The sequence below is a fragment of the Dermacentor variabilis genome, chromosome 10 (assembly GCF_050947875.1).
Source record: "Dermacentor variabilis isolate Ectoservices chromosome 10, ASM5094787v1, whole genome shotgun sequence".
Lineage (NCBI taxonomy): Eukaryota > Metazoa > Arthropoda > Arachnida > Ixodida > Ixodidae > Dermacentor > Dermacentor variabilis.
This window is the reverse complement of record NC_134577.1, coordinates 23,663,675-23,690,421: the sequence shown is the minus strand read 5'-3', so window position 1 is coordinate 23,690,421 and position 26,747 is coordinate 23,663,675. Positions and strand designations below refer to the sequence as shown.

The following is a 26,747-nucleotide window of genomic DNA, read 5'->3' as shown; positions in this document are numbered from 1 at the left end:
AGTAACCCGAGAAATTGAGGTAAATGCATGACACGATTTGAGACCCCCCAGCGACATTCCGGTACCAGCCCGATGACGAAGGCACTACTCATCATAATTTATCTCGCTAGTACTCAAGTACTCGTATTAAAAAGATCATTTCATTAGATTATAAGACGGAAGAAAATGCTACTTGTCTACTTGTATTCGATTCTAAGAAAAAATAACATTTTCACGTTACCCTTCAGTAGTATGGGTGGTCGAAAGGTTTCGTTTTCGCTCGACTCTGCGCGCTCGACTTTGCGCCGCGCGCGCTTTGGAGTTTCAGTTGTTTCTTTATCCCGTCGTGCTGCCGTGGTCCTGCTGGCTCGCGAAACTTGCATTTGGAACAAGCAGCGAGAATGCCACGTCCATGTGATGTCGTGGGGTGCGCGAACGGTCCGCGGAACTTGGCCAAGGGCAGTTGCAGCGGAGAATCCAACGTTACTTATCACTGTGTGCCAATGAGTGAACCTCTCCGTTCGAAGCGGTTAAGTGCCGTACCTCTGTCACAGCGCGCTGGCAAAGAGCCGAAAAACACGTAGTGTGCTCGCTGCACTTTCCTCCAGAGGATTACGAGTTCAACGCCGACTTACTGAAGTCGCGTGGAGTGCCTTTCAAAGCAGGCCGCCGTCGTAGTAGTACGCAACGACGCCGGCAGCGCGAGCCCTCAGCAGCAGGTCACGTTCATCAGTGCTTAAATCGCTGAACTCGAGCCCAGCATCGCGAGCCAATGTGTCGTTGTCAGGGTCGTCCATTGCAACGAGCGTCGAAGTTGGCGTCATAAAATAAAGAACCAGCTTACCGTCGTGCACTTTTCCTTCCGCTAGCCACCATAGTTCCGCTTTCGCGCTGCTGTCGGCTCTGTCTTGGCTCTGTTTCTGGCCTCGCGTTTGCGGTTTGTGCAGAAAAGCCGTAGCGCCGTCTGCGATAGCCGTTTTACTCACCGACGGCGCAACGTCACTATGAGACCATGACGTCAACACTCCTCGATCGGAGGGCGGGTGATTCAAACTGCGCTAGAGGTACGCGGACGCTTTAGAACGCATTTTCTCTTAAAAGAAGTCTCTTCTTCGCACGAAACGCTTGGTTTCTGGGATGGTATTTCAACACTACACGTTGACTTAATATTAACCTTTGGTGTCCCTTTAATACATCGGCAGTTTCCTAGCCAGTATTGGAAGGGATACCATTATTGGAGGGTGCTGTTTCCGGCCTGTGTGTGACCTTATACTACAGCTGCGAGACAGACGACAACGCTGGAGTTCGCATTTTTTTTTGTTGTAAAACGGAGAAATTTGTGAACTCTTGCTTTAAGTCGGCGTTCAACTGTGGGTTCGGCTGCCACCGGCTACAAGTAGTTTCTTTTCGTCCGATTTCGTTTCCCCCCTTATCATAGAACTACAAATAATTTCCATTGTGCTGGCTTCATCGTTCATCTCAGGTGTTAGAGGAATTGGACGTTCATTTAACACAATTTAAGTGAGAAGTTGAAATTGTCGCCTCGGCAATCGGCACTCTTCTTTTTTTTTTTTTTTTTGTCACGAATTCTTCACAGCATCATGTAGCCTTATAACGACCTCTGCGCGCCGGGCTGATGCAGAAGTCGTTTGGAATCCTGCTTCCTGTTTTCCCCATCAATGTATCTCTGTACGAGTCCGTGGAAACCACACGAAGAACCTATCCGGGGCTGCCCATATTGGGTTCTCACACGAGTTCGAACTTGCGCGGTACCACCGATTCTCCGAGTGGTCGCTCTACCATCCTGTATAGATAACCAGGCGACTAGCTGGCGCAGGGGGAGAGGAGGGGTGGGTAAGCGACTGGAAGCCGGGTATCATAAGCACGGTTTTCAGTGCGCGTTCGATTCGCTGTGCTGACGCTGCAACTCGCGGATTATCGTACAAAAGAGCACGACGTCCGTATGCAAATGACCTTTTAATATCTGCATTGCACGAACGCTTCGACTCGCTAGTGCGACTAACTGCAAGTGTGACGTCGATTGAAAGCGAACAGCCGGGAGGTCGACGCCGTATCGCGTGGTAATTGCGCGTCGAAAATGATTTATATATGGCCTCCGAAATTGACGGCGTCCGTTGAAGATCTCGGAGGACGTGGGCCGGCCGGATGGCCTCCCCTCAACTCAACGAAGGCGTGGCGCTCGAGTCTCGCAAGGCCCGGCAGCGCTGCCACTTCGGGTCCCGCTGCCCGGTGACTTTCTTGGGGCCCAGCTTCATGGTGGCGAGTCGGAGCATGTCGAATTCCGGCCACTTGGTGGTCATCAGAGTGGGCGTTCTCCTGCGCAGGTTGACCCGTTAGGGCTATAAATACAACGAAGAAATAGCCTGGCAAGTGCGTAGCGATCCGGGAGAAACAATGTATGAATAACACGTGATTCAACGTAATGTACAACGTTCGCAAGTTGTAGTTCTAGTGTATGAAGTAAGTACAAAGAAACAACCGCTGTGCTTAACGCGCTGAGTGTTTTCTGTGATCGCACTACTCGCGTGTCTTCCGCCGCGTTGCTTGCGAAGTGCGAAAACGCAGTGTGAACGCTGTCAAAATCCATTGCACCATTGTGGGCCGACGTATAGAAACCAACGAGTCGTAGATCGGACGAGGAACGAAGACAGGCGGAGGGACACAAAGAACACACGCTCACATCGCTGCGTGTGTCTATTCTCGGTGCCTTCTCGTGTTTTTGTTCCTTGTCCGCGCCGGTTTCTGTCCGCTGTGTATCGCTCGTTCCAATCTGAACAACCAACGAGCCCCCATTTCCACTCTCGATGCACATAGACACCTGGGAATATCTATGGGGTGCGGATAAGGGACTTGGTGAGGACTGTACCCGCGATCAGCCGGCGTGGCACGTTAATCGTGATAGCACGAGGGAGCTCACCCCGTGCGCGCGAACGTGGACCACACGCGTATCATGGTCCTGGACCACTGCTTGTCGAGCTCGCCAGAGGGGGCGCCGGGCCTGAGCGGCACGCCGAACACCAGCTCCACGTCCTCGAAGTGGACGGCCTCGGTCTCGCCCGTCCAGCTGGAGTACGTGGGCCGGTATGCCAGCACGTAGGCGTACACGCGGTTCTTCCACGCGTACAGCTGCTCGGCCAGCTCGGACATGGGGCACGCCTCCTGCGTACGCGGTGAGCCGCCCGGATGCCCTTTAAAGCCTCACGTAAAAGTCGCAGGTCCGGCATTAACTCGTGGGTGCATTGACTCGCCTACGTACTGCTCATATTCGCTCCGCTCTGATTTCACAGACTTTGGACAGAGTGCGAAAGAGTGCCGGTTAACATATGTCAGCTCACAGAGAAGATAATTCGACAAGAAGAAAAGATACTTGGGGGAAAGCTGCCTAAAAACGGCCACTTTGCTGAAGTCCTTACAGTGAAAGTAACGAAGCATCTTTCAGGACACCTTGGGAAACTATATCCAGAACTCCGCGAGCACATACATGCTCGGGTCAGCAGCAGACTCGAACCACTTTGTGCGCCGCGTCAGAGTGCTTTATTGGGTGCTATGTAAAGGTACGGATGCTGTAGTATCGACGAAAGCCGAGTGACTATAAACGTCAGTCAGCGCGCTGCTGGCGAGTGCGAGCGGACGCCACAGCGTCGGCGCGGCAACGACCTCGGCGCTTACGAGAACGTCCCCGACGGCCTCCTGGTACGTCGCGTCGGCGGTGGCCGCGTCCAGCGCGACGCCCGTGGCGTTCTGCCAGCGATCCAGAACATCGTAGTCGACCAGCCTCGCGGCCAGCTGCTGGGGGTCGCCAATGCCGGAGCGCTGCTGCTCCAGGAACCACGGGTAGGCGCCCTCCCGCGCCACCCGACCGAGCAGGAAGCCCTTGCCCTGCGGCCCCGTCATCTGCGTTGCGCGACCGCGACTGTTACGAGACTTTCACCTTTTTGTGTCGGCGGTGTTCTACATATCTCGCTGGGACTTCTTGATGATGCTTTGTCGATGCTTTTTAAAAAAATGGCTGTGGCTTAGCTAAGGTTAAGCCCAGGATGCGAAGCATACTAGCCTTTATTTTAACGCGACAGCGTTAAGGAGCTCGTGTCGCAGAAAAGCCGGTGTCGTCGGCGTCGGCTTTAGGCGTGCGTCGCTTGCTCAGGCGCACATTTCGTTGCCGCGCCGAACGCTGCGTTGCTCGACGCTCACCGCGTCCGATGCGGGGCGCGTAGTCGCTGCGCCGTAGCGCATTGTCTTGCACCCCTTGGCGGGTCGACGGGAACGCTGTCGCGTTCCACTCTTGAAGGCGAAGCTTAAGCGTCCGCTTTGCAGCTGTTATGACGTCATATGGCAGCTACGCGGCCGCGCGCGGCGCAGCAAGGAAGAGCGTGGTTGTGCGGCTAGTATGCTTCGCATAAAAAGTTAACTCGGTATACTGATCACGCAGAGCCATCGTCCTCACCTCTGTCGCCTCTCCCCAACCGAACGCAAGATTTACGAAATTGGGCTCGTCGCACGAGTTTACGAATGTTGCGTCGATTTAACTGCAGGGCCATTGTTAAAGTTTGTCCAGTCCAGTCCAATCCGTTGAAACGTTTAAAACGCGTTGAAAGACGGGGCGAGCTAAACTTGGGAAACGAACGCTTACAAGAAATTGTGGCGGTACCTGCGCCGCGCTTTTGTGGTAGCGCAAGGCAAGGCTTCGAGCAAGTTTATTCAGTAAGTTTCCCGAAGCTCGTTAAACCGGCAAAATCAATGTCGCGGGAAAAGTCAATGTGATTTAGGAACACTGCATTGATTTTAAGTATCTACTTTGCCTATAGCTTGCGTCTTCTCACGCGCTGCGCATGAACGTGAATAACCGTAAATGGAGTGTACTTCTATCCCTCAAAAGGGAGTGGGCTCAGGTCGAACAAATAAAGTACGTGCTGTTGCCTCATCAAAATTTCCTGCTGACTTTTGAAATAGTTTCCTAGCTAGCGACACGTCGGTTTTTGTACATTGCATTCTCTTAACCCGAGTGTTTAACTGACTCCTTGACCCTCCTTCGCAGCGCTCTTGACGTCTGGACCTCGCGTTTCCTTCATTTTTGCGCCGGCCGTAGCCGCACGTATACGTAAATATACGAACTAGCCCGATCGCAGCGTTCGTTATACGCTCCTTAGCCACGTGCTCGCGTAGCGCTGGTGTTGCGTACGTTAGACGGGGCCGTCTTGTCCAGCGCTCGTCGTATCTGCGGCTTTGTCAGCGGCGCCCTGTTGAACACTGGCGCGAACCTGGGCGCCATCTTGCTGCGGGCGACCGCGTCGACGGACGCGTTCTGCAGGCACCGCAGTGACGCCTCGGTGACCAGGTCCGCGGGACAGTGCAGACTGGTCGCCAAGCGAACGGCACCGTCGGCGCCGTCACTCTTGTATCTGGATGGGTAGATGGATGGATGGATGTTATGAGCGTCCCCTTTGGAACGGGGTCGGTGGGTTGCGCCACCAAGCTCTTGCTATTACACTGCCTAACGTCCTACCTAGGTTAAACAAGAAAAAAAAAATACTATGAACTCCCACAACCAAATTTTCAATAGGGATTCCACCAATCCTCCAATCACCTCTTACGGCGATTGGAGGATTGGTGGAGTCCCTTCCCTATTGCGGGCATGTTTACTTTTTCACGGCTCTCGCTGAACCCAAGGGCTTCAAGGGGGCCAGTGGTGTCTAAATCGAACGCTGGGCAGACGTCTTCACATTCTAATAAAACATGCTGCATAGTTTCCCTAGCTTTACCGCACCAAGCACATGCTGCTTCTTTCTTCTTATACTGCGCTTTATGGGTGCGTGTTCTAAGGCATCCCGATCTAGCTTCGAAAAGTAATGAGCTTCCCTTTGTGTTATCATAAATTGTTCCTTTCCTGATTTCGTTTTCTCTTCTTAAGTAGTTACTCATGGCAGGTTTCTTTTCCATTGCCGCCACCCGTGAGATTATTTCAGCCTCTCTGACATTCCGCTTGACGTTCTTTGTTGCTGTGTTGCCCACCCTACAGGCCGCATACTTGTTGGTAAGCTTCCTAGTTCTTTTCCTCCACTGTGAATCAATGTTTTCCCTGCACATCTAACGAAGAACAGTGCGCCACCTTTCAAGCGAAACTTGCACGATAACAAGGAGAGATAAAGAGAGAAAAGCGAAGGAAAGGCAAGGAGGTTTCAATTAGAGCATACCTCTGGTTGGCTATACCCTGTAGTGTGGAAGGGGAGAAAAGGGTACGGAAGAAAAGGGAGAAAACAAAGGAAAGAACGAACAATGCGGAACACGTCTGGTGTGGGATCTGTCACGCAGCCTGTGTTGTCGCATCTCGTAAACAACATCAGTGTCCCACCGATATCTGATACGCCGCACACAGGGCACAAGTCACAATGGCGCGCAGCCCGCGGTGATTTATAGCATCTCGCGGTGACGTTCGTGCCGGCAAGTGTCCAAGAATTTTGTTTTCTGTCAGTGGGCCGCTTGGTCCGGCTGGTCTTCCGTGGCCGAGAGCGCTGCTCTTTGCGGGTTGAAGCGAGGGCACTCGCAAACAAGGTGCGCGATTTAACCGCACCCGCAAAATTAACAGAGGGGGATATCGGCCATTCTAGCGATAAAAGGAGTGTGTATTCGAAGACGCTGCTCCAAGCTATAGGCAGGCCAAAGAGGTGGAGCCACTTCGGGAGAGGTCGGAGGGAATATGATGCCGTAAATTAGGGCCCAAGGTATATGAAAGCGTCCGCTTGTAGATTTGTATGAATTCCACCTATCCAAGTAAGGTAACACGCTTGCGCGCGATTTTTTTTTTTTTTTTTTTTTTTTGCTACGCCAGATATTGAGAAGAAAAAGGGCGGGCAGATCGGGCAGCTGTGTCCGCTCGATCATACCCATGGATACCGCAGAAACGGGGCCACTACTGAAATATTATCTGGTGTCCTTTGTCAACTGCTCGATGGTGGACTTCTCTGATGTAGCTACTCATATGATCTGTGAGGAAGTACGGAGGGTAAACTCTGGAGAGCTGCCTTGGAGTCACAGAAGATTGACCTTGGATTGGATGGCAGCTCAACAATCAAGTGAAGGGCTGCCCGGAGGGCTGCGAGTTCAGCAGCTGTCGGTGATGTAACGTGAGATGTTCTGAGTTGTATTTTGACAGGTCTTGTTGGAATCGCCACCGCGCCAGTTGAACTTGTAGTCGTGATTGAGCCATCGCTGAAGGTGCGTGGGCGGCCATTGTGGACCTTACGTAATCGTATCAATGTGGACGTTTTGAGGGCAACGGACGACATCTCAATTTTCTTCGTGTCAACTGGCATAGTGAGGAGCTCTTCTCGTCGGCGCAGACGCCACGAAGGTGAGGACGGCCCTGCTGCAAGCATGTAGTCTGAAGGCAGTAAGGTACGATTGGCATCAATTATGCGACTGAAAGCTGTGTGCGGCCTTTCTGCAGGTCAAAAAGACAATCTGGTGAGGAGGTAGCCGGGCGACGTGTCGAATATCCGTCCCGAGAGTGTCGTTGGCTATGTTTAAAGAAACGCAGCTTAAATCAACATAGCACTGTTTAGAGCAACGTAGGAAGTGTAGCCGTATGAAGACAACATAATGAAGTCAAGGAAAGCATGTGGGAAGTTATTTTTCGTTTTAGTTGAAGTGTACAAGTAACCTGTTAAAGGGAAGTGACAGTGGACGACAAAAAAAAAAAAAAAAGAACTTGCCGCCAGTGGGGGACGAACCCGCAACCCTCGCAGTACGCGTCCGTTGCACTACCATTTGTGCCCGCTCCGATGGCCTCATTCGCGCTGGCTAACACTCCCAGGGTTACACGTGCATAAATATCCAACAAGGTGGACGGGGGAGCAGCTGACGCCGTATAACACAATTCGTAGTCCAACGCTTGCGTATTGCGGATGTTGCGGGTACGGCTCCCTCCGGCGGCAAGGTGCTTTTTCGTCCACTACCCCATTTCCTATTAGTTCATTTCTACAACGCTATTAAAGCTAAAAATAACTTCTTCTAAACTTTCCTTGGCTTCATTATCTGTTGACTTCACGTGGTTGTGAATAAGAAAAATCGGGTCCCTTCCGTTCCCCTCCTTCTCGTTCATAGGAAATGTAAGAAACAACTGTATTCTCATTGTCTGATTCTCAATTGTCGAGGCCTCAGCGTACGCGTAAAGTGCTCTGTCGTTACTTCCTTCTCTTGTTTTTCAACCCAACGTATGGGAGATAGAAATGAATATAACATCCGCATTCGTAGAAACGCTAAGCCGCTGACATCGGAGCTGAGATTCAGGAGCGAAGTGAAGCAGACGGCGATGTGGAAATGCGAATATTAGCGCAACGTGGAGACAAAGGCTTAGTACGATTGAGTATCGGAAAGAACAGAGCAAGCGTTAAACTTCAACAGTTCATTCGGAGAGCGAAGTCACGAGAATACAGCACCTGCGCATGCGTGCAGCAGTCACGTTAAGAAAGTCACAGCATTGTGTCAAATAGTTGGAACTCGTTTCCGAAGAGATAAGCAGACGTATCGCTAGTGCAGTTCGAGCCTTTTTTTTCTTAATAGGGAGATCGAGCCTCCAACAATTCTCGTGCCAACTAGCCACTACTTTTTCCCAGTATTTTTATCTCATGAATAAGTGGCCCACGCTTGCAGGCAATGCAATGCGCAGGTAAGTGCGCATTGCCTTTTGTTTGATGATAGTTCATGCTCCCGACGGTATTTTCCCAGAAGCGACGAGTATAACGTCACGCGATGGTTCTGACACGCGAAGGGGAGGAGACGGCGAGAGCCAAATTTGCAAAGCAGCCAGCGAGAGCTGATGCCGGAGTCACCGGGAATACATATTAGGCCTAACAAAACGTGACAGAATATTACTGAATGAAGTCCTGACACCGTAAATTTAGGGAACTGATGGGAGGAACTTCCTCGCAAACGCGAGGCATCAGACGCAGATGGAAGAACCAACGAGGAAGTCCGTCGCGTTCTCCTGGTTTAAACTTGCAAGTCTTCCCTGCATGTGCGGTGTATACTGCAGCCTCGGTACAACGAACGCGGACATTACGAATTATCGGATATAACGAAGTAAATCCAAAACGTCTACACCCAACACCAGCGCCTAATGCATATACGCCTATGACGAATATCGGATATAACAAAGGTATAGGTAGCATTTTAGGGTCGGACGCACGCACTTCGTTATAGCGAAGTGTCGGCTGCCCACCTATGGAAGGGTCCCCCGCTCTGCAGGATGAATCGCGCCACGCTGCGCGTCCAGAAGCCGGAGTCCCCGCTGAACAGGTGGTAGCCCAGGGACGTCGCCCCGGCGTCGTGGCCCGCCAGCACCAGGCGGGACGCGTTGCCGCCGAAGTGTTCGATGTTGGCCAGCGTCCACGAGAGCGCCAGCCGCTGGTCGTGCAGGCCGACGTTGCCCGGCAACGTGTTGGCCGACGGGCCGCTGAGGAAGCCCAGCGCCCCGACCCGGTAGTTCGGCACGACCACCACCAGATCGCCCAGGGCGGACAGGTACCGGCCGTCGTAGAGCTGTGGCATAAAAATTGTTATAGCGCAATCACATGCAACCACAAAGTATGAAGGACGGGACTGTGGTTGCATGTGGTTGCATGTGGTTGCATGTGATTGCATGTGATTGCGCTGTAACAATTTTTATGTCAAGTATGCACCAACTCGCCCAGAAAGAAGTTTTAATGTAGAGCTGTGGGTTCACACTGACCATTCGTCGTGGCAACACATAGCGAGCCTCTTTCGACACGTTTAGCTAAAACGGACTTCTTACCGGCTGCCGTGCGTAGTTTAGCGGCCATGTGGTGTTGCACTGCTGAGCTGGAAGTCACGGGTTCGATTCGTGTGCGCGGGGCAGCGGCATTTAGATGGGGGCTAAATGCAAAAAACGCTTGTGCGTACTTAGATTTAGGTGCGCGTTAAACAACCGCCGGTGTTCAAGATTAACCAGGATTCTGCGCCTCCCTTCACGTATGTGAGACGCGACTGTCAGATTCTGCAATGGCGGCATTTCTTAACCAATCAGAGAGAGAGAGAGCCCGTGCTCTTGGCCAACCACAGTTGACAAAATGGCGAATTGAACAGTGTATCGGAATTTGACAATGTCCAGAATACCATCCCATCGCTTTACTCTTTCAACTGCGTGCACGTATAGATGCACACATTGTTGGCAAATTAAGCGCCGAAACTCGACATGCCAACAGCAGCGCCGTTACACGCAGCGTGTATAGCGAGCGGATAAGCGTTTTCATTTGCACGTGCTGCTATTTCGCATGCGGATGCGCCCCTCGCAGCGCGCTTGGCCACAAACGTATAGACTGGCTGGGCACATCGCGCCAACATCAGCGTCGTTGCAGGCACGCTTCTGTTATCCTCCAAGATGTCGGTGCCCTTTGCGTGGCCTCCCCAACCGGAAGGCGTCAGCATATTTCAGTCGTAAACTCAAACTCTACCGTGTACACACGCCTCTTGGCCATCGCTCATTCCCGAGTTGCGGACCTTAAAGGTGTATATATGACGCGCGGTTCTTTTTTTTTTCTGCTGGTGCAATTGAGTGTAGAATCGCTCGGCTTAGCAGGCGATCACCTGTGGCTGTTGGCGTTGACACTTTTCTAAACACCTGGGCGTCGCATCGACGGCGCTTCGGTTGGTACTCGCTCCTACAGAACCAACAACGTCGAGAGCCGCACATTAGGGTGTTCCTTTTAACAGTGGACCACAACGCGAAAGTTAGCTGTGCTCTAACAGGCAAATGATCGTCTGCGAGTTTGTGCGTCGCCTTCTGTGTGTTACCTTGACACCAACGTGTCGTCTGTTATACGCCAGTTGAAGCAGCGCGGCTATAGCGACGACGTTCTGTGCAACACGTGCCTCGTAGCTGTTTCCGCCGTTCTGGAAAGCCGCTCCGTACAGGAAGAACAGGACGGTCTTCGCTTCGCAGGAACCCGACTCGTGGTCGGGCGAGCAGTTCAGCGCGGGCGCCCAGATGTTGAGGTGTAGGCAGTCCTCGCTGGCGTTGCCGGTGCCGACATGGTGCTGGCCCAGATAGAAGTCCTGCTGTGGGCAGGGCGGGCCCTTGACCATGCTGTCCAGCGTGCTGCCGCGCTGGTCTTCCTGCATCCATACAGAAAGCTTCACTGTTGCAGCTTTGCTTGGGGTTGTTCTGGAGCACGGAGGCAAGTAAAAAGTCTCGCGCAAGCCTATAAGGGGCAGCAGCGTCGTACCCCGAGTGGCGAAACCAGCGGTTGCGGCGGCTTGAAGCGCAGTGGTCCTCGGGGCACCCTGGCAAACGAGACGCCCAGAAAGGCAAGCACGGTCCACTCGCGCCCTTGGTCGCTGACCACGAGCCGCTGTCCGCGCACGGCGCCGAACAGGCCCTTGGCCACTGGTAGGCCGCGGTTCCGCATGTGCTTCATGAGGGCGAAGGACATCAAGGCCAGTAGAAATACCGACACGGTAACAGCGCCCGCGAACACGAGTCTGCCGCCGAAGGACCTGCGAGAGGATCGCCGTTATCGATGTCCCGTCCGTCAAACGTGCACCGACTACTCAAAAACAAGCGCTGACATTCGCCCTTGTTGGTGATACGTACGTAGTATTGCTTAAGCTCATTGACCACACGCATGTTCTCCTTGTCGAAGCGCTTAAAATAATGCTGAACAGTAGAACGAGAAACCTTTTGGGCGACTGTTGTTGCTGCCACCGCCTTTCGAGTGTTAGAGTTACGCTCGTGCCGACCATCTCTACCGTGCTTGTAGGAACTTCTTGTGGTTGTCCTTGCTGTTCTGTCAGTATTGCCGTTAATTGTAGCCGTTACTAACGATAATTCAACAGTAAGCGGTAGCACGATTAACGCTTAGTAAACCGTAGCTGTCGCTGCAATTCCCGTGGCGTCCACAGTCAAAGCCGCTGTCACCGTGACCAGAGACTGCACTGGTATGGCCTTTACAGGCTCCGGGAGAAGCATGCTTCAAAGGGGCTTGGGAGCATAGCAGGTGCCCGAGTAGCGCTTCGATGCGGGCTTCGTGTAAAATCAGCGTAGGGCTCATGTGAGCCAATCGGACATGCTTTTGTGCGTTTCGTTTCGTGGAAACGGTTATGAGCGTCATATATCGGTCGCATGACGTGTCGAGTCTTTGACTCTCGGAACGGCAGCCTGAAGAGTGAAGAACACAACTACAATAAACGCATACAACGCTGACATAGTATTCGGAAACTAAACGAGACAGTTGTAATGCCGGTATGTATTGGTTGCGTGACGGAGGGTGTAGGTGGGTATAAGGGACGCAGACGATTTCCTCAGGAATGTAGGAGCAAACGGCATCTGATTCTCCTTCTGCTTTTATTTCTGTCTTGAAGGAGCAGCGCAATGAGAAGAAGACAGAAGGCAGGAACAAACAGGACAGCGCTGTCCTGTGTGTTCGTGCCTTCTGTCTTCGTCGTATTGCGCTGCCCCTTCAAGATGTTCAACCAGTACCAACTCGGCCAAATGTCGATCCTTCTACAGTTTACTTGTGTCTCCTAGGTAATTCGAACTCCCAAACAACGCAAAAAAAAAAACACACGTGCCTATAATATTCTGGAGATCGTATTGAAAGCTCAAGAAGAAAGGACGATATGTATACTTTCGGGCCGTGTCACAAGCGGAGGTGCGAACTAATTACATCGGCTAGGAGGCAGCTGTCGTTTAGGTTTATGACTAAGGGAAACGAGCTCGGCCTAAACTTATGAGGCGAGGCACCATCGAGAGAGACATTTCAGCTAGGAGCTTAGGAGAGACGATGCAGTAAACGATTAAAAAAACAACGACCGAGCCGTTAGATCAAGAAATCGCCACTGATCCGCCTGAACCTGCCTCGTCTCTGGTGTCCTCGCACCCCATTTTTGTATGTAGCCTACAGCCAACCGTAGCGGACAGCCTTTGCTGTCAGCTTGCTTCCGTAGCTTTAAATTAATAACACCGCAATACTTGCCGTTTAGCGTTAGGCCCGACCCCACCGTTGTCCAGCTCGAAAATCCGCTTGTCCCTGCTTCTAGTCGGCGGAGGTGGAGCATTAGACGAGGCGGCCAGCCTGCGCTGAATCGGGGGCCCGACCTTGGGCTCAGTTGCCGAGTCCTCGTGGGGTCTCTTCTCGTCAGATGTCGCGCTGTGTACGCTGAACGGGGACGTGGCTGCGGTCTGCAGCGTTGCCTGGATGGGTTCTGTTCCTCGTGGGGACCTCGCTTTCGCCTCGCTGTATCGGTCCGGTTACATGAACAAAAAATAGAAATTCAGTTACTGCACTCAGTCTCACTAACTCCATGCCCTGCAGCTAAGGTTGAGGATCGTGTCAGCCGATCAGCAAAGCGAAAATTGGCTGCGTGTTCCCGAGAAGGGAGGAGGGTTCGCCTGTTGTGTGCTACTGATCATTCCGTGACGATTCGATTCCGTCGGTGTCGCGCGGATCGTCATCAGAGGCGGACAGCCGAAGAGTCCTTAATGTTCTGATTCTTGTTTCTGATTGGCTGGCCCGATCCATAGCTTGTCGCTCCACTGCAAAGGGTGGCGCCAAGTAAAAATGGTAAGCGGAAGAACAGCCGAAAAGCACGATTATGTTTTTGGTCTAAGTAAGCCGTCTTGATAGGAGTCTAACGTGTCAACTATAGTACATACGAGCCTTAATTGTTCTTCAACCGCAGCTTGTACGGGCGACAACGTTCACAAATGTCACATTCTTCAAAAACAGGTCTGACGACAGACTGCGTGTAAGCAACGCTCGAAAACATTTCTTCCTGTTTTTTAACCCTTTCAGTGCCATTGACGCAGCGGTTCGGTTCCGTGTTTCTGTTCTGTCATGTTCCTTTTGACATTCCTTTTGTGTAGATAGGAATATGAGAACCACAAAAAAATTCTCTCACAGCCAAAAATAAACCGTTGTGCTTGTTTTATAATATCCGAGAGGAAAAAACGAAGCTGGGGGTGTGTCACCTCCGAAAATTGAACCAACACTGAAAGAGTTAATGGTATGGACACTGCAGAATTTTCGCCGTCGCATTCATCGTGATGTCTAGCATGGACTTAAATTCCCAGCACCTGTAAAGGCGGCCGCCAAGTTTTTTATGATGATGATGATGGTGGTGATTATTTTGATTATTTTTATGATGGTTATTGTATGTATTACATGGCCTGCTTAGCTCCCTTTTGTTTTCTTAATGTTAACTAGAATGTCGGCTATCCGCTTCCGCTCCCTGATCAATATTTCGTACCATCGCTGTTTGCCCGGTCCTTAACTTCTTCTTGAGCTTCTTTGTTAACCTTTAAGTTTCTTCCCCATATGTTAGCACCGGTATAATGCAATGATTGCATACTTTTATTTTCAACGACATTGGTAAGCTCCCAGTCACGATTTGGGAATGCCTGCCGTATGCAAATCCCTGTCTGGGTGGTGGCGTGGAGCAGGGGTGGAACACCGGACATTTAATCTGAAAGCCGTGAGTTCAAATCCTCGTCCAGTCTACCACTGCTTCAGGCTAGAAGCTGCGTCTAACAGCGGCAAAAAAGAAACAAACGCCGCGAGGCGTTGAAGCTGTGCTAGCCCAGATGCAGCCAAATTCGGAAGGCCCCCCAATCTCCAACGAAGACACTCCCTCACCTGAATAGGAATTAGCCTCCCTGGTGCCACAAGCTTATTGTGGTCTCACCACAGTGCTGACGTGAAAGTAGCCTCGTCAAGAGCCTTGTTGAGCAAATCGCCAAGTACCATGATTTGAAAGTGCTCTTCCTTCTTCTAAAGCCAGGTTCTAAAGAACTCAGTTTGCCACTGCTGATGGTACACAGCTACCTTAGAGCGATTTTCTAAAAAACAAACGCGCTACTTGGTCGAATTTGTAATCCGGAAACCGTGTGTTTGGCACTTGGCCAGATTAGTAGCAGGCATAGTTTTCCACCGAGCGGTTCGTATTGCCCACATGCATGAAGCGGCATTAAAATATGAATGCTTGAGCTGATAGTGTCGGGAGCCACCAGCACCAAGAATGGCCCCGTGATGTAGTGCTTCCATTCCACTTTTGGTATGCTTCACTGCGCGGTAAATGGCTTCACCGTAATGCGCGTTGTATGTTTCGCCGCGTAACATGGTTGTACTGCGGCGAAGCTGACGATAGGGAACCGGTGGATAGCATGCTCAGCCGCTCGCTCATTGCCATGCGCTGACGAGTATGCAAGAACGCCAGTACAGCGCTTTGTGAAAGCGCGCGAAGTGAGCTAGCAAGTACCGTTCCACAAATGGCTCAATTCCTTTGCAACTTGGCTGTTAAGACACATTCCGAGTACATTTCGGACTTTTCGGGGGCTTGAATATTTTCGAAGTGTCTTTGGAATCGAATACCAAACGATTTAAATCGAATATCCGAAGTTCTCGCACACCAACATTCGAACATCACTACAATAAATCGATTTTCTATATGCCTCATTTCTCACGTTGCACACAGTCGCAGGGATAGCTTTAGCGCCTACGTGTTTACGTACGACTTAGATATATAGCAAGTTTGAGCAGCACGGTCGCCTGTACAGGCCGTACTCACACTAACGCACTCAGCAACATAACCAACTTTTTACGCGCAAGCGTACGTATGCCTGTGAAATAGGCGATATTGTGTTTGTCCCCGAGAGGGCAGCGAGCGCCGGAGGAGGAAGGCGCCTAGTGGCGGAGAAGAGAATCGCGCGTCGCACCGTCGAGATCAATGTAGCGACCGCGTTCGTGCCCTTTCCATTTTTGCTTCGACACTGCGGCGCTCCTCTGCTGAGAGACAGTTACTGCGCTGCACTTTACCCCAACCTTTCCTTCCCATAGTCAAGAATCTCCTTCTCTCTCTCTCTCTCTCCCTGTGCATGCTCGCATTGTCTCTTCTTTTCATGTGTTAGTGATACGCGCTCAATGCGCTCGGCAAAGCAACGCCACCCAGAGGAAGAAAGTGTAGGTGGAGCTGAGCGAAGCGAGGAAGGAGAAAGGAGGCGAGGCGTAACGGAGGAGGAGGGTATGACGGAGGCTCGCTGGGGTGACCTCCTCTGGCAGTTTGTACGGGTTCTGTGTGCGCTGTCGATGTACCGGGTTAGTCTCGTGATCGAGAGGCCGAGCGAGAAGGGCAGCGACACAAGAGAAGAGCAGCGACGCAAGCGGCGGCAGGCCGAGCGCGAGTCGACCGACACCTGTGTCGTCGCCAAGCGCGTTCACGAAGTGAAACGTCACCGTAATTTTGTTTTCTTACCCGGGGTACGAGCAGGAGGATTCATATGGCGTCTGATTTGGCCGCCACGAATCATGAATTCATCAACTTCAGGGCTTCTTTCTTTTTTTTTTTTTCAAAACGCAGTGCGCGTCGTTCGCTTATGCGGTGGCCTTCTACACCTCCACGCGCTTGCTGCGCATGCGCCGTGTATTTAGTAACGGGACGCCTGCAGCGACGCAGTAAACACGTCCCCAGTGACTGTACGTTTGATCAACAAACGACAATTTGAATGTTGGGAAAAATTATAGTGGCGCAATGCCACGAGATTGATGACTAACTGTACACGGCCGTATCATATGGCCGTATACTATGCACTGCTATACGATGACGGAAACAACAGAGGGACACAGTTCCGCTGCGTCCATATGATCCTATAGGGCTCTTTCGCTGCTGCACCAACTGTAGCACTAGGTTCTTCTGCAACTTTCGAAAGCTACTCTTCTAAACTACGAAACCTTTTTCGGTAACAAGAAACCGCTAAACATTCTTTTCGCAGGCGGCACCGAACCTTATTTCAGACTCCTGAATACAGGGAAGGAAATTCGGTTCAATGTTTAAACACCGGGGCTGTTGAGTCTTGGAGGTCGGGTGATCTTGAGTTTCGGAGAAGTGGCACGAAGCGAGCGACAGCGAGAAGCATTCGCGTTTCCGCGTCCGGTGACCTCCGTCTCACCAGCCTTCTTGCAGCGAATTTTCGTGGTCGTCGAGTCTGATGAGATAATGCTCGCGTGCTTGGTAACTAGTGAGCGGAGGTTCACGGGCCGTATAAACGGCCGATAAAATTTGCGAACCTTCGTGTAGTCGTGCAATGTCGCATTGCGGGCGTAACTGCGACGTTTCTTTTGCGAGTGAAACACACACACTTTTGTGCATTCGTCCTCGACTTTTTTTTTCTAATTCTCGCATATTACATTGTACTACCGCGAAGCGAGTGTTGTAGGTTTCATGTGTTTCGTTATTGTGCTTTTTATTTTTCTTTGCTGTTACGTATACCATAACAAGAAGTCACATTGCAGAGCTGCACTAAGTAACCTATTTCTGTATATTGTACTTCGCCTGTATATCGTATACAAGTCTACAATCAATGAACTCGAACTCATTTGCGAACGGAACCCGCACTACAAACCCGACAGCTGAGCAAACGGCGTATTCTATCGATAAGAGATGCACCTGTTAAGACTGGAAACTGGGCCAGCTGCATTGGGCTCTTGTTAGCTAGTAAAGATCAGCGCTCCGACGAAAAACAAATATATAAGTACGCGTCACGTTTTGTGCTTGTCACGCACTCCTTTGTCGTTCATCTCATCTCCGAGTTGTGTTTGTTGCCGCGAGTGTTAGACTGCTCAAAAATGGAAACGCCGTTTTTTTTTTTTTTTTTTTGCGCGCAGTTACATTCAAGTGCGACATGTAATCGCTCTGTAGCCAATTCCTAAGCCCAAGTCCCAAATGCCCGTTCTTTTTCTCTTTTTTCTTCTTAAGATGGTTTAAGCAGCTGTTATAAATGCAGGCGGACCTGGTAACTAAACGATACGTTGGAGTAGTTCCCCAATTGTTGCCGTTTCACCTTTTGAGCACGGTATACAAACAGCGTGTAAGAACTTCAAGAGTGCACAAGTGTGCATGCCCACGAGCCGCTAGTTGAAATTCGTTCCGATTTTGGTGTATAGGAAAGAACAACGTAGGCAAACCTGCGCGCTGCGTCTCTCTCGCACGCACGGGTCCCGCTGGAGGTGGCTCCTCTCTCGCCACGTTCCTTCGCCATGGAGGCCGAGCCCGAGCCCTCGCTCGCGATCTTATGACCCGGTGTGGGACGAATCCTGCTCTCCGAGCTCCGACTGCCACCTGCGAGAGGCGTACGTCCGAGTAGCTGAAGGCCCAAGACGAACTTTCTCTCTTACTTTTCTTTCACACGACGCGCTGTGACCTGGCTAATATGGTATATCTGATGCGGTCCACTCCAGCTGTGAAAACTGCCGCAAAACGTTGAAATTTTGTACATGGACCTGAGCCGCTAAAGTCTATTAAGTCATTGATTTGTTGGTTAATTAATACTTATTTATTTATTTATTTATTTATTTATTGATAACCCGCTCAATCAACACGTGAACTGTGAGAGACGCCTTATAGTGAAAGGCTCCCGAGTATTTTGACCATCTAGGCTTTCATTTTACACTAATTGGAATATACCCGGCGCGGTCAGCAAAGGACCTGCGATCTCGTCGTAAGCCGAAGTATGTAATACCTATACCGAATCATTCTATTCGGTCGCCGAAGTGTGTTCTCCTCGGACCGGGTTACACTGTATGCTACACATCGGCTTACATTGGTGAGACGGTCCTCCTGGCGTCCCAACGTTAAACAGCGTGCGCTCTAGCTCTCTGTTGCTCTTCAAAACCTTGATTAGACGAGTCAACGGCGGAGACGAATTAAGTTGATGAATATGGTTCAGACACCACCGTGGGTGGCATTCATTCATTCAGATTATTATCATTATTATTATTTTTTTTTAGTGTAAGGTGATGTCATGGGGATTCTTTCGAAGCACTACTAGGAGGAAGCAGCTCTTCAGCGCTGTGCGCGCTCAGGAAAACGCGATTGCCTGGTGCAACCGAAGATCCTAACTGCGGCGTTTCCTAGGCGTGATGCTACCTGTGACAATGATAACATTTATTGGCATCCCCTTTGAAACGGGGCGGCGACCAATAGCCGCCTACCATCTTGCGCTCGAACAAAGCCAGCGCCACCTAGCAGAGCCCGCGTGGGAGGAGCGTGTCGAACGAATCATGGCCTCCGAGATTATGGGAGGCTATGGTCGAAGGAACAGTTGCATTGGATGCTATGTTTGGAGTAAACGCGCTCTCTTGGTTGACCTACTGCTATCTGTGTCCGTGACGAAATAAAGGTTCTAGGTGTCCCGCCGTGGACCTCTGCCGAGATCCTTGAAAACTACGCTGCGGTAAAAGGTCCGTGCGAGAAACTAAAGCGAAATGTAAACGCCAGATTTTTTTTCATATCCTGATTTTTCGCACACGCTCCATCGTTCGACCTGCCGGCTGCAGCGTCACCCTCTAAAGAATCAATTTTTTACGGCCACCGATATTTCGGCCTCTATTGCGGGAATATTTCCTGAATAAACTTCACGGAAATTTCTGACAGTGCCTGATCCCCCTACAAACCGAGTTGGAAATCTCTTTTAATTTAACCGTCGACATCTAGAGTAATAAAACACCTGTTAGTAGACTTCACTTTGTTTTTGTTTTTTTGCTTTGGCAGTAGTATTTTTGTGGCTGATGTTGGCAGGTCTGCTGTTCAGTGTCACATCTTGCGCTTACTACCGAATTGCTACCGCTTACTACCGAATATTGAGGCACGACTTTTATTGTTGCTTATTTTCGCAGTGACATTCAGTGGCACATCTTGCGCTTACTACCGAATTGCTACCGCTTACTACCGAATATTGAGGCACGACTTTTATTGTTGCTCATTTTCGCAGTGACATTCGACCATACGCTCACCCGTCTGATCGCTGCCGGGCTCCACGGCAGGTTCCCCTCCGGAGATCCCGTGAGCAGGTTTGACCTTCGATTTGCCTCCCTGTCGCGGTATGTACGGTATGCCCAACTGCGACAGACGCCGCGGCAGCCACTGGTCGCTGGGCACCTTGACGACAGGCTTGCATTCGGCTGCCTGGTCAGCACCATCCGGGAGCGCGAGCGATTCGGGTGTGGTGTCCGCGACCGGTGCCGATACCATCGGAGGCATTCGAGTGGGGTCCTCTTGCTCTGCCTCTGGGGCGGGTATAGACGAAAGCCCGCTTGGTCTCTGTGGGCGCATCTTTCGTCGTCTTTAGTTCTACGTACACTAAACCTTGCTGCGTGCCGTGAGTGTCAGTGAAGATCGACTGTGTCCAGTTACCGAAAAGAGGGCATTCGAGACAAAAAAAAAAAAAAAAACGTTGCATTTAAAGCGAAGCTTTCGTTATTGCCTACGTCAACGGGATTTGGTGTGTTGGCTAGCTCGCCGAGTAAACTAGACCAATCACGGAGGCAGTGGGATAGTAAGCTTGGCCGATCCCGGAGGCAGTGTGATAGCAAACTAGACCGATCCGGGTGTGTGTGTGTGTGTGTGCGTGTGTGCGTGTGTGCGTGTGTGCGTGTGTGCGTGTGTGCGTGTGTGCGTGTGTGCGTGTGTGCGTGTGTGCGTGTGTGTGCGTGCGTGCGTGCGTGTGCGTGTGTGCGTGCGTGCGTGCGTGCGTGCGTGCGTGCGTGCGCGCGCGCGCGCGTAAGCAAAGGTAAGTGACTTGGCGATCCGATGCTGGTACCAGCGCGAGATATGTTCCTCGCTGGTATACGTTCCCAGAACTGTAGTTGGACTATCTTCATCTCTACGATAAATAGCGGCGTCATCAGCGTAAGCTGACTTTAACCGACCAGTTATCTGGTAATTGAGGCTCTAACACACTTATTTTTTTTCTATTTGTAACTGAAAAAGGTTCCATCGCTAGCACAAAAAACAAGGAAAGCGGTTAGCCCTGCCGCACTGCATCGCGAAACCTAAAAAGTCGTGACCACTTCCGGTTTTATGGTTAGATCGCCAACGATATCGTTATATAACTCCATTATCATACGCAAACGGTATACGGGAAACCCAGATGCTAACGAAGTTGCGAATATATATGTATGTTCTTCCCTATAAAATCCTTTGGCTTGGTCAAGAGAACTTAACCAACCAATTTTCTTGCCTTGCGGGAGTGTATTATATCATACCCCTATCCAACATATTCAAAGTTTGCACATTTCTACAGGAAACAGAATATAATTGCCAAGAATGTATTTCGGGCACTTGTGTGGGGTATCGTGTGTGTGTGTTGTGTAGTCAATGCACTTGCCGGTAACTTATAATCAGTGCCTGGCGAATCTATGTGATGCCAGATGACGGCCAGATGTGGGCGTTTTAGTTTATCGTCGCGGAACGGCATGGAGAGAGGCACAGTGAAAACGAAGAAACGAGGCACAGACAATCGTGTCTGTGCTTCCTTTCTTGTCTCCTTGATTTGCTGGGCTACACTATGGTGGCTAGAAGGGGGCAGTGTAACGGGCGGAAGCCGGCGGGGCGCGCAGAGGTGCGATGAAAGTTGTAGATGGCGCTACTTGCAGCTGGTGTGCAGCTTTCGCGGCTTTTGAACGGGGTGCGGTGCGTGGCAGCTAGCTCGCGCGCCGCGTTCACTTTGCGTCGCGCTTGAACGTAATGCGCGATGCAAACATCTCAGCTCAGAGATGCACCATTAAGAAGGGTGACACTTCTTCTGACAGCAGAGAATGGAAACATGCGTTATTTGCAACACCGGAACGCGCAGCAGCTGTTTAGCCATACAATTTAAAAAAAAAAGGTAGGTCGATCACATTTGAAGGCCGCCCTGGACGAATTGGTTTTTACTAAAACGCTTGGTGTTAGCGCTAGCGAACGTGGTCCGTGAACACAAACAACCCGAAACGCCGTCTTTCAACTTCTGTCACTCGGTTATCTGTCGCAAATATAGCCAGTGGGCGCAGAGAAAAATCGTACACGCAAACAGACAAAAACAACTCTGTGGCTCCGCGCAATAAGCCGGGGAATAATATCACCGTGTAGTTCAGTTCACTATTCCCGTCCGTATGCACCAACAACATGTCCTTTAAAAAGCTTTAGCTTTGAAAAAAAAAAGAAAGAAGAATTAGGTACATGTGTGGGCGCTTTGGCAAACCTCAGAATGCTATAAATATTTTTCATCACTGCTTTTGTTGTACAGGTCCACAAGACAACGAGAAACACTTTATTACACAGTACAGTAATCCACATGCATACATTTGACCAAGCTTAGCAGTAGGTTCTATTTCACTCTTCTTAACTTCAAATGTTCCTAGCGCTTCCTTTGAAGAGCTTTGTCCTTGTGCAAATATTTTGTGAAAAGGAGAAGCCGAGTTAACACCACAAACTGGATAATTTTTGCAGTGAGTTCTGCGAAGGCGCTCGCATCCGAATTCGCGATGTGTTGAACTGATCAAGAACTAACGGCATAAAATCATGCACACTGAAAGCATAAACCTTGTCTGTTGAAAAAAAAAAACAACGTGAATGCATCCTCTAGCACTTTAATGAGCACGGCTAACTCATCTCCAGGGTACAGCAGGCCTCCCCTGTCAAATTGCTTGCGTGAGCACGCTGTATGCATTGCTTTCAGCTGCTTCTCCGGTGACTGTGATGCCAGAAGCGCAACGTTGGCAGGAAAGTTTGCCACTAAACTGTGCAAAACGCGTTCCTTCTTTCGACGCCATGAGCGCACTGCGCGTTATCTTGTACCTAACACAGGGACGGCACAATATCGCGCACTACCAGGCCCTCGAAATAATCACAGTGGCGCATGTGCGCCGCTTCCCAGCTTCCAAGCGATCACATTCGACGTGCAAATAAGCTCGGTCTACACGCCTACGCTTGCCCGACAGACCTCGCTGGCGCTTCACTGGCAAGGGCCGCGCCTCGGCTTGTGCTCGCACGCCAGCGCGCTTCAGCGCCCCTAGCGGCGCCGGAAAATTTCATCGCTCATTGCGCCTCTCCCTTGCCCGGCGCAGATACGCCGCCCGTCACACTGCCCCCTTCTGGCCGCCATCACTACACTTCATGCCATTCCACGACTGCCTCAAGGCCGTCATGTGCTACGTAGCAAAATTACCCTCCCTTGTTTGAGCGACTGCGGAAAGGTGTGTGAACGTATCAATCACATTATAAATCACGGCACACCTTTTCGAAATCGTTTTTCAAAATATGATATTCAAAAGTATAAATTATTTCGTTTGATAAAGCATAAATCATGTTTTCATGCGAATTTTACTTGCGATGTGGCGTGTCAAGCTAATCGGGAAGCACATCCTGTGGCGTCAGTGTCACATCCACCATAGGTCACTTCCGGGGCAAAAAATCTCCGTTATGGGCAACTCTGGCCAGAGTAGGAGGCCGTTTTACGGGCCCAGTAAAGTACTAATTTGCTTTTGGCGTACCCGCTGGCGCCACGATATCGGCGCATGCCATACTAGCACAACATACTGACTAATATGTTTACGATAGAGCGTAGTCGAAACTTCGCATTGTCGGCCATCGCCCACGTTTGCAACCTCCGCAACTGCGCTGGTTGCTTAATGAGATTTGACGATATATTTATTTTGCCGCCGCAAATTTCTTGTCTAAATTTGCGATTTCGCGAGAACTAGGTTCGCAACGAAGGTTTTCTTTAATGTGATATATTTTCCGACGCCCACCAACCGCCATCAACCACATGAAAACGAGCGACTGACGAAAAGGCCAAAGCAAAAATCCGGAGTGGTGGGATTCACAGCTTGCCACTTCAGCAGAGGGCGAAGCTCGCGCTGACAACGGCACCCACCGTATAGTGGCTTCAGTGTTGCACCCCTAAGCCCGAGGTCGTGGAATCGAATCCCGGCCGCAAAACGTCCATGTACCGTCCATTCGGTGCTCGGTAAAGAACCCCCAGTGGTGTTCATATTCGGATTCAACCACTACGGCATGCCTCATAGTCATATCGTTGTTTTGGCATGTAAAACAACAAACTCGAATCTAATTTAATTTGTACGGCGAAATGAACCATCTTAAACACGCAATAACTGAGAAGGAAGCGCTCTTCTATTCTGTGCTATAGCCTCGTGTCCCTTCTTGTGAGCCGTAATCATAGACGTAATCATAGACGTAATCATAGACGTAATCCGAGACGTAATCCGAGAGAATTGCATCAAGGGTCACCTGTGGCCGGCGTCTTCGCATCGCGGTTCTTGGACAGTGATGTGAGCGCGGTCTCGTACGATCTCGAGCTCGTGGTCAGTGACGTCTCGGGAGGGTCCTGCTTCCTCATGTTTGATTTTTCGTGCAGCAGAAGCCGTTGCCCTGTCTCGATGACTGCTCCCAGGGACAGTGCTTGCTTGCCCGCTCGTTCCTCGAATATGGCCGCTGCGATCGAGCAGCTTTTGAACGTGAGCATGTGACAGGATACGCTCGAGCGCACGCGGATCTTGATGGTGACAGTGATTATGGTGACCTCCGAAAAATGGTACAAACCCACTGCGGGGTACAGGCCAAGAACAGGGTGGTTCGAAAATTAGAAAATTAAAAAAAAAATATGGTCTAGTAAAACGTATACAGCAGTCAAAAGAGACAGAGTGAAGTTAAATAATAATAATTAAAAAAAGCTAAGGATCGTAGTAAAAGGCACATCACAGATTTCGAACTAAATTTTTTTTCTCGTTTTCATATCTGAATGTTGTAAGCTGATAAAGGAAACGTAAATCGGGGAAATATTGTAGTGAATATTAATATAGCAAAACATTACCATGATAATGTATCTCTTGTCGCAGAGGTAATCATACACGGCTGGGCAAGTGTCCATGCAGCTGTAGCCTGGCACCGATGCTCCAAGTTGAGTACAACAGTACTACATAAGCTAAGCTCAAGATTACCATGTGAAACCTTCAGATGTCCTTTTTGTTGAGGGCAAAACCGCAGAATAAAGCATTTTGCTCATGACGGAGGGGTTTTAAATGCCTAAGCATTTCTGTGCCTACTTAACGAGAAAATTACCCGTCACGTAAGACAGTGAATGGCTCATACCTCCTTAAGCAATGGCTCATACCCCCTTAAGCAAGCAGAAAATGCACTGGCTAATACCCACGTAAGGCATAGGCTACCGTAGTCACCCGTAAAGTCACCCGTAAAACACACACAACAGCATACGTTTCGATAAAGAACAAGCTCAAAACAAGCGTCCGAACCATCAATAAAGCATTACATACCACCCCTCAGCAAATCTAGTGGTGGTTTTGCAAGTTTTGCAACAGCTTCGCTAAATTAACCCTAATTTACCTTAACACTGAAGGTCGTAGGTTCGGCCCCCACCGAAGGGGGATGGTTCGAGTGCCTAACTATATCTTAATTAACTGTGGCTAATTAACTTCACCTCAATAACTATGTTACTGTTTATTCGCCAGCCTAAACCTCAGTTTCTGTATAAAAGGAAAAAAAAATGGTAGGCGATCTTAATCTTTGACGTCAGTGTCTCTTAGTGGCACTCGACCCTGGGCGTTGGTGTTGTTTAAGTTAAGCGAGCGAACGTCTTTCCCCTGGCTCGATATGCGGGCGAGGAGGGAGGAAGGGCGAGGGGGAAGCTGTTTAGTGCTGTTTACGCTTGAAGTAAATGAAAATTATTCTATCTTGCTGCCGGAAGACATCACGCGGAACATCTCGCCGAACATATCACCGTCAGCGAATTGGTCGTCCGTAGCAGTACGGAGGACATTGAAAGTCAAATAAAATTAAGGCACGTTAAGCAAGCAGGGCGTTCAATTCACGTGAAGCTCAATGTTCGCTACTTTCTTTCTCTCCGCCACTACTCGATTTAACTGGCAAAAACAAGTTGCGTCCGCGAATGTGGACACGGGGCTCCCTGAAGGGAATACGCACAGACGATGCCACTTTCAGAGTCCACGCGTGTTGGAAAAAAAAAAAAAAAACACGCCCACATAGCCGCGTTGAATATAATCGAGGGTATGACGAAAGCTCGTTTGGCGAGGGAAGGACGTAGCCGAAAAGAAAAAGAAAAGCGTACCTTTGCCAAGTGTGAAAAAAAAAAAAGAAACTTTTTGACGTTTTGGCATCCGATACCAGTGCCTCGTTCACGATCATTGTAAACAATGCACTCATAATTGGCCTTCAGGAAGTCATAAAGTTTTCTTTCTTTTTTTTTCTGTTGGAGAGTGCACGCGCTTTCTTCTACCAAACGGCCAAATCCCGCTCAAAAGAATCTCCACATTTTGCGCACCAGGGTGTTTTATTCCAAGTTGCAAAAACAGCCAACTGCGCAAACAAACGCGTACGCACATTTTAAATGCGGAAACATTAGCATTTATATGGGGTATAGAGCACCGATTTCGGGGTATAGATCGATTCGTCCGTCGGCTTTCGTTCTTCCTCTGTACCGCCTCAGTGCTCGTCCAATAATGCAGTTATATAGCCGACAGTGACAGTTTACGCTGAACACGAAAAATTGTCGTAACATAAAATGAACATAAAGAGGAGGAACATATGAAAGTGCCACGACTCGAGAAACCACGGCAGCTTCTCGTAGCGTCCACACGTATAGTCAGCGGCGCCGGAGGAGGCAGGGTTCGAACGGGCGACCTTGGAGCGCACGCAAACAACACGCAGGCCCGCGAGTACGTGTGCTCGACCAACACCACCTAAACACTATTTATAAACACGCGAAAATAAAGTTCATTCCGCAACTTTTGAGACTGAGGAGTTTTCGATGCAGTGATGTAACTCGCTACACGTTTTCTTGAACGTACACGCGCAATGACGCGAGGCGTGCGAGGGCCAGGTGTGGTGACGTCATCCATGCAAGTGGAGAGGCCTGAAGAGTGTGT

General features: G+C 50.2%; 1 protein-coding gene across 1 annotated transcript; it reads right to left on the bottom strand.

Moving 5' to 3' along the window:
• Positions 1–2,059: 2,059 nt before the first annotated feature.
• Positions 2,060–26,742, bottom strand: LOC142559942 (acetylcholinesterase-like). The gene is made up of 12 exons (XM_075671644.1): positions 26,670–26,742; positions 24,076–24,279; positions 19,800–20,072; positions 17,973–18,126; positions 12,990–13,250; positions 11,241–11,511; positions 10,888–11,130; positions 9,218–9,537; positions 5,180–5,399; positions 3,670–3,894; positions 2,918–3,159; positions 2,060–2,316 (listed from the first exon to the last, which is right to left on the bottom strand). Exons 2-12 carry the CDS (start codon positions 24,182–24,184, stop codon positions 2,157–2,159), a joined length of 2,478 nt encoding a protein of 825 aa, XP_075527759.1. The 5' UTR covers positions 24,185–24,279; positions 26,670–26,742; the 3' UTR covers positions 2,060–2,156.
• Positions 26,743–26,747: the final 5 nt, after the last annotated feature.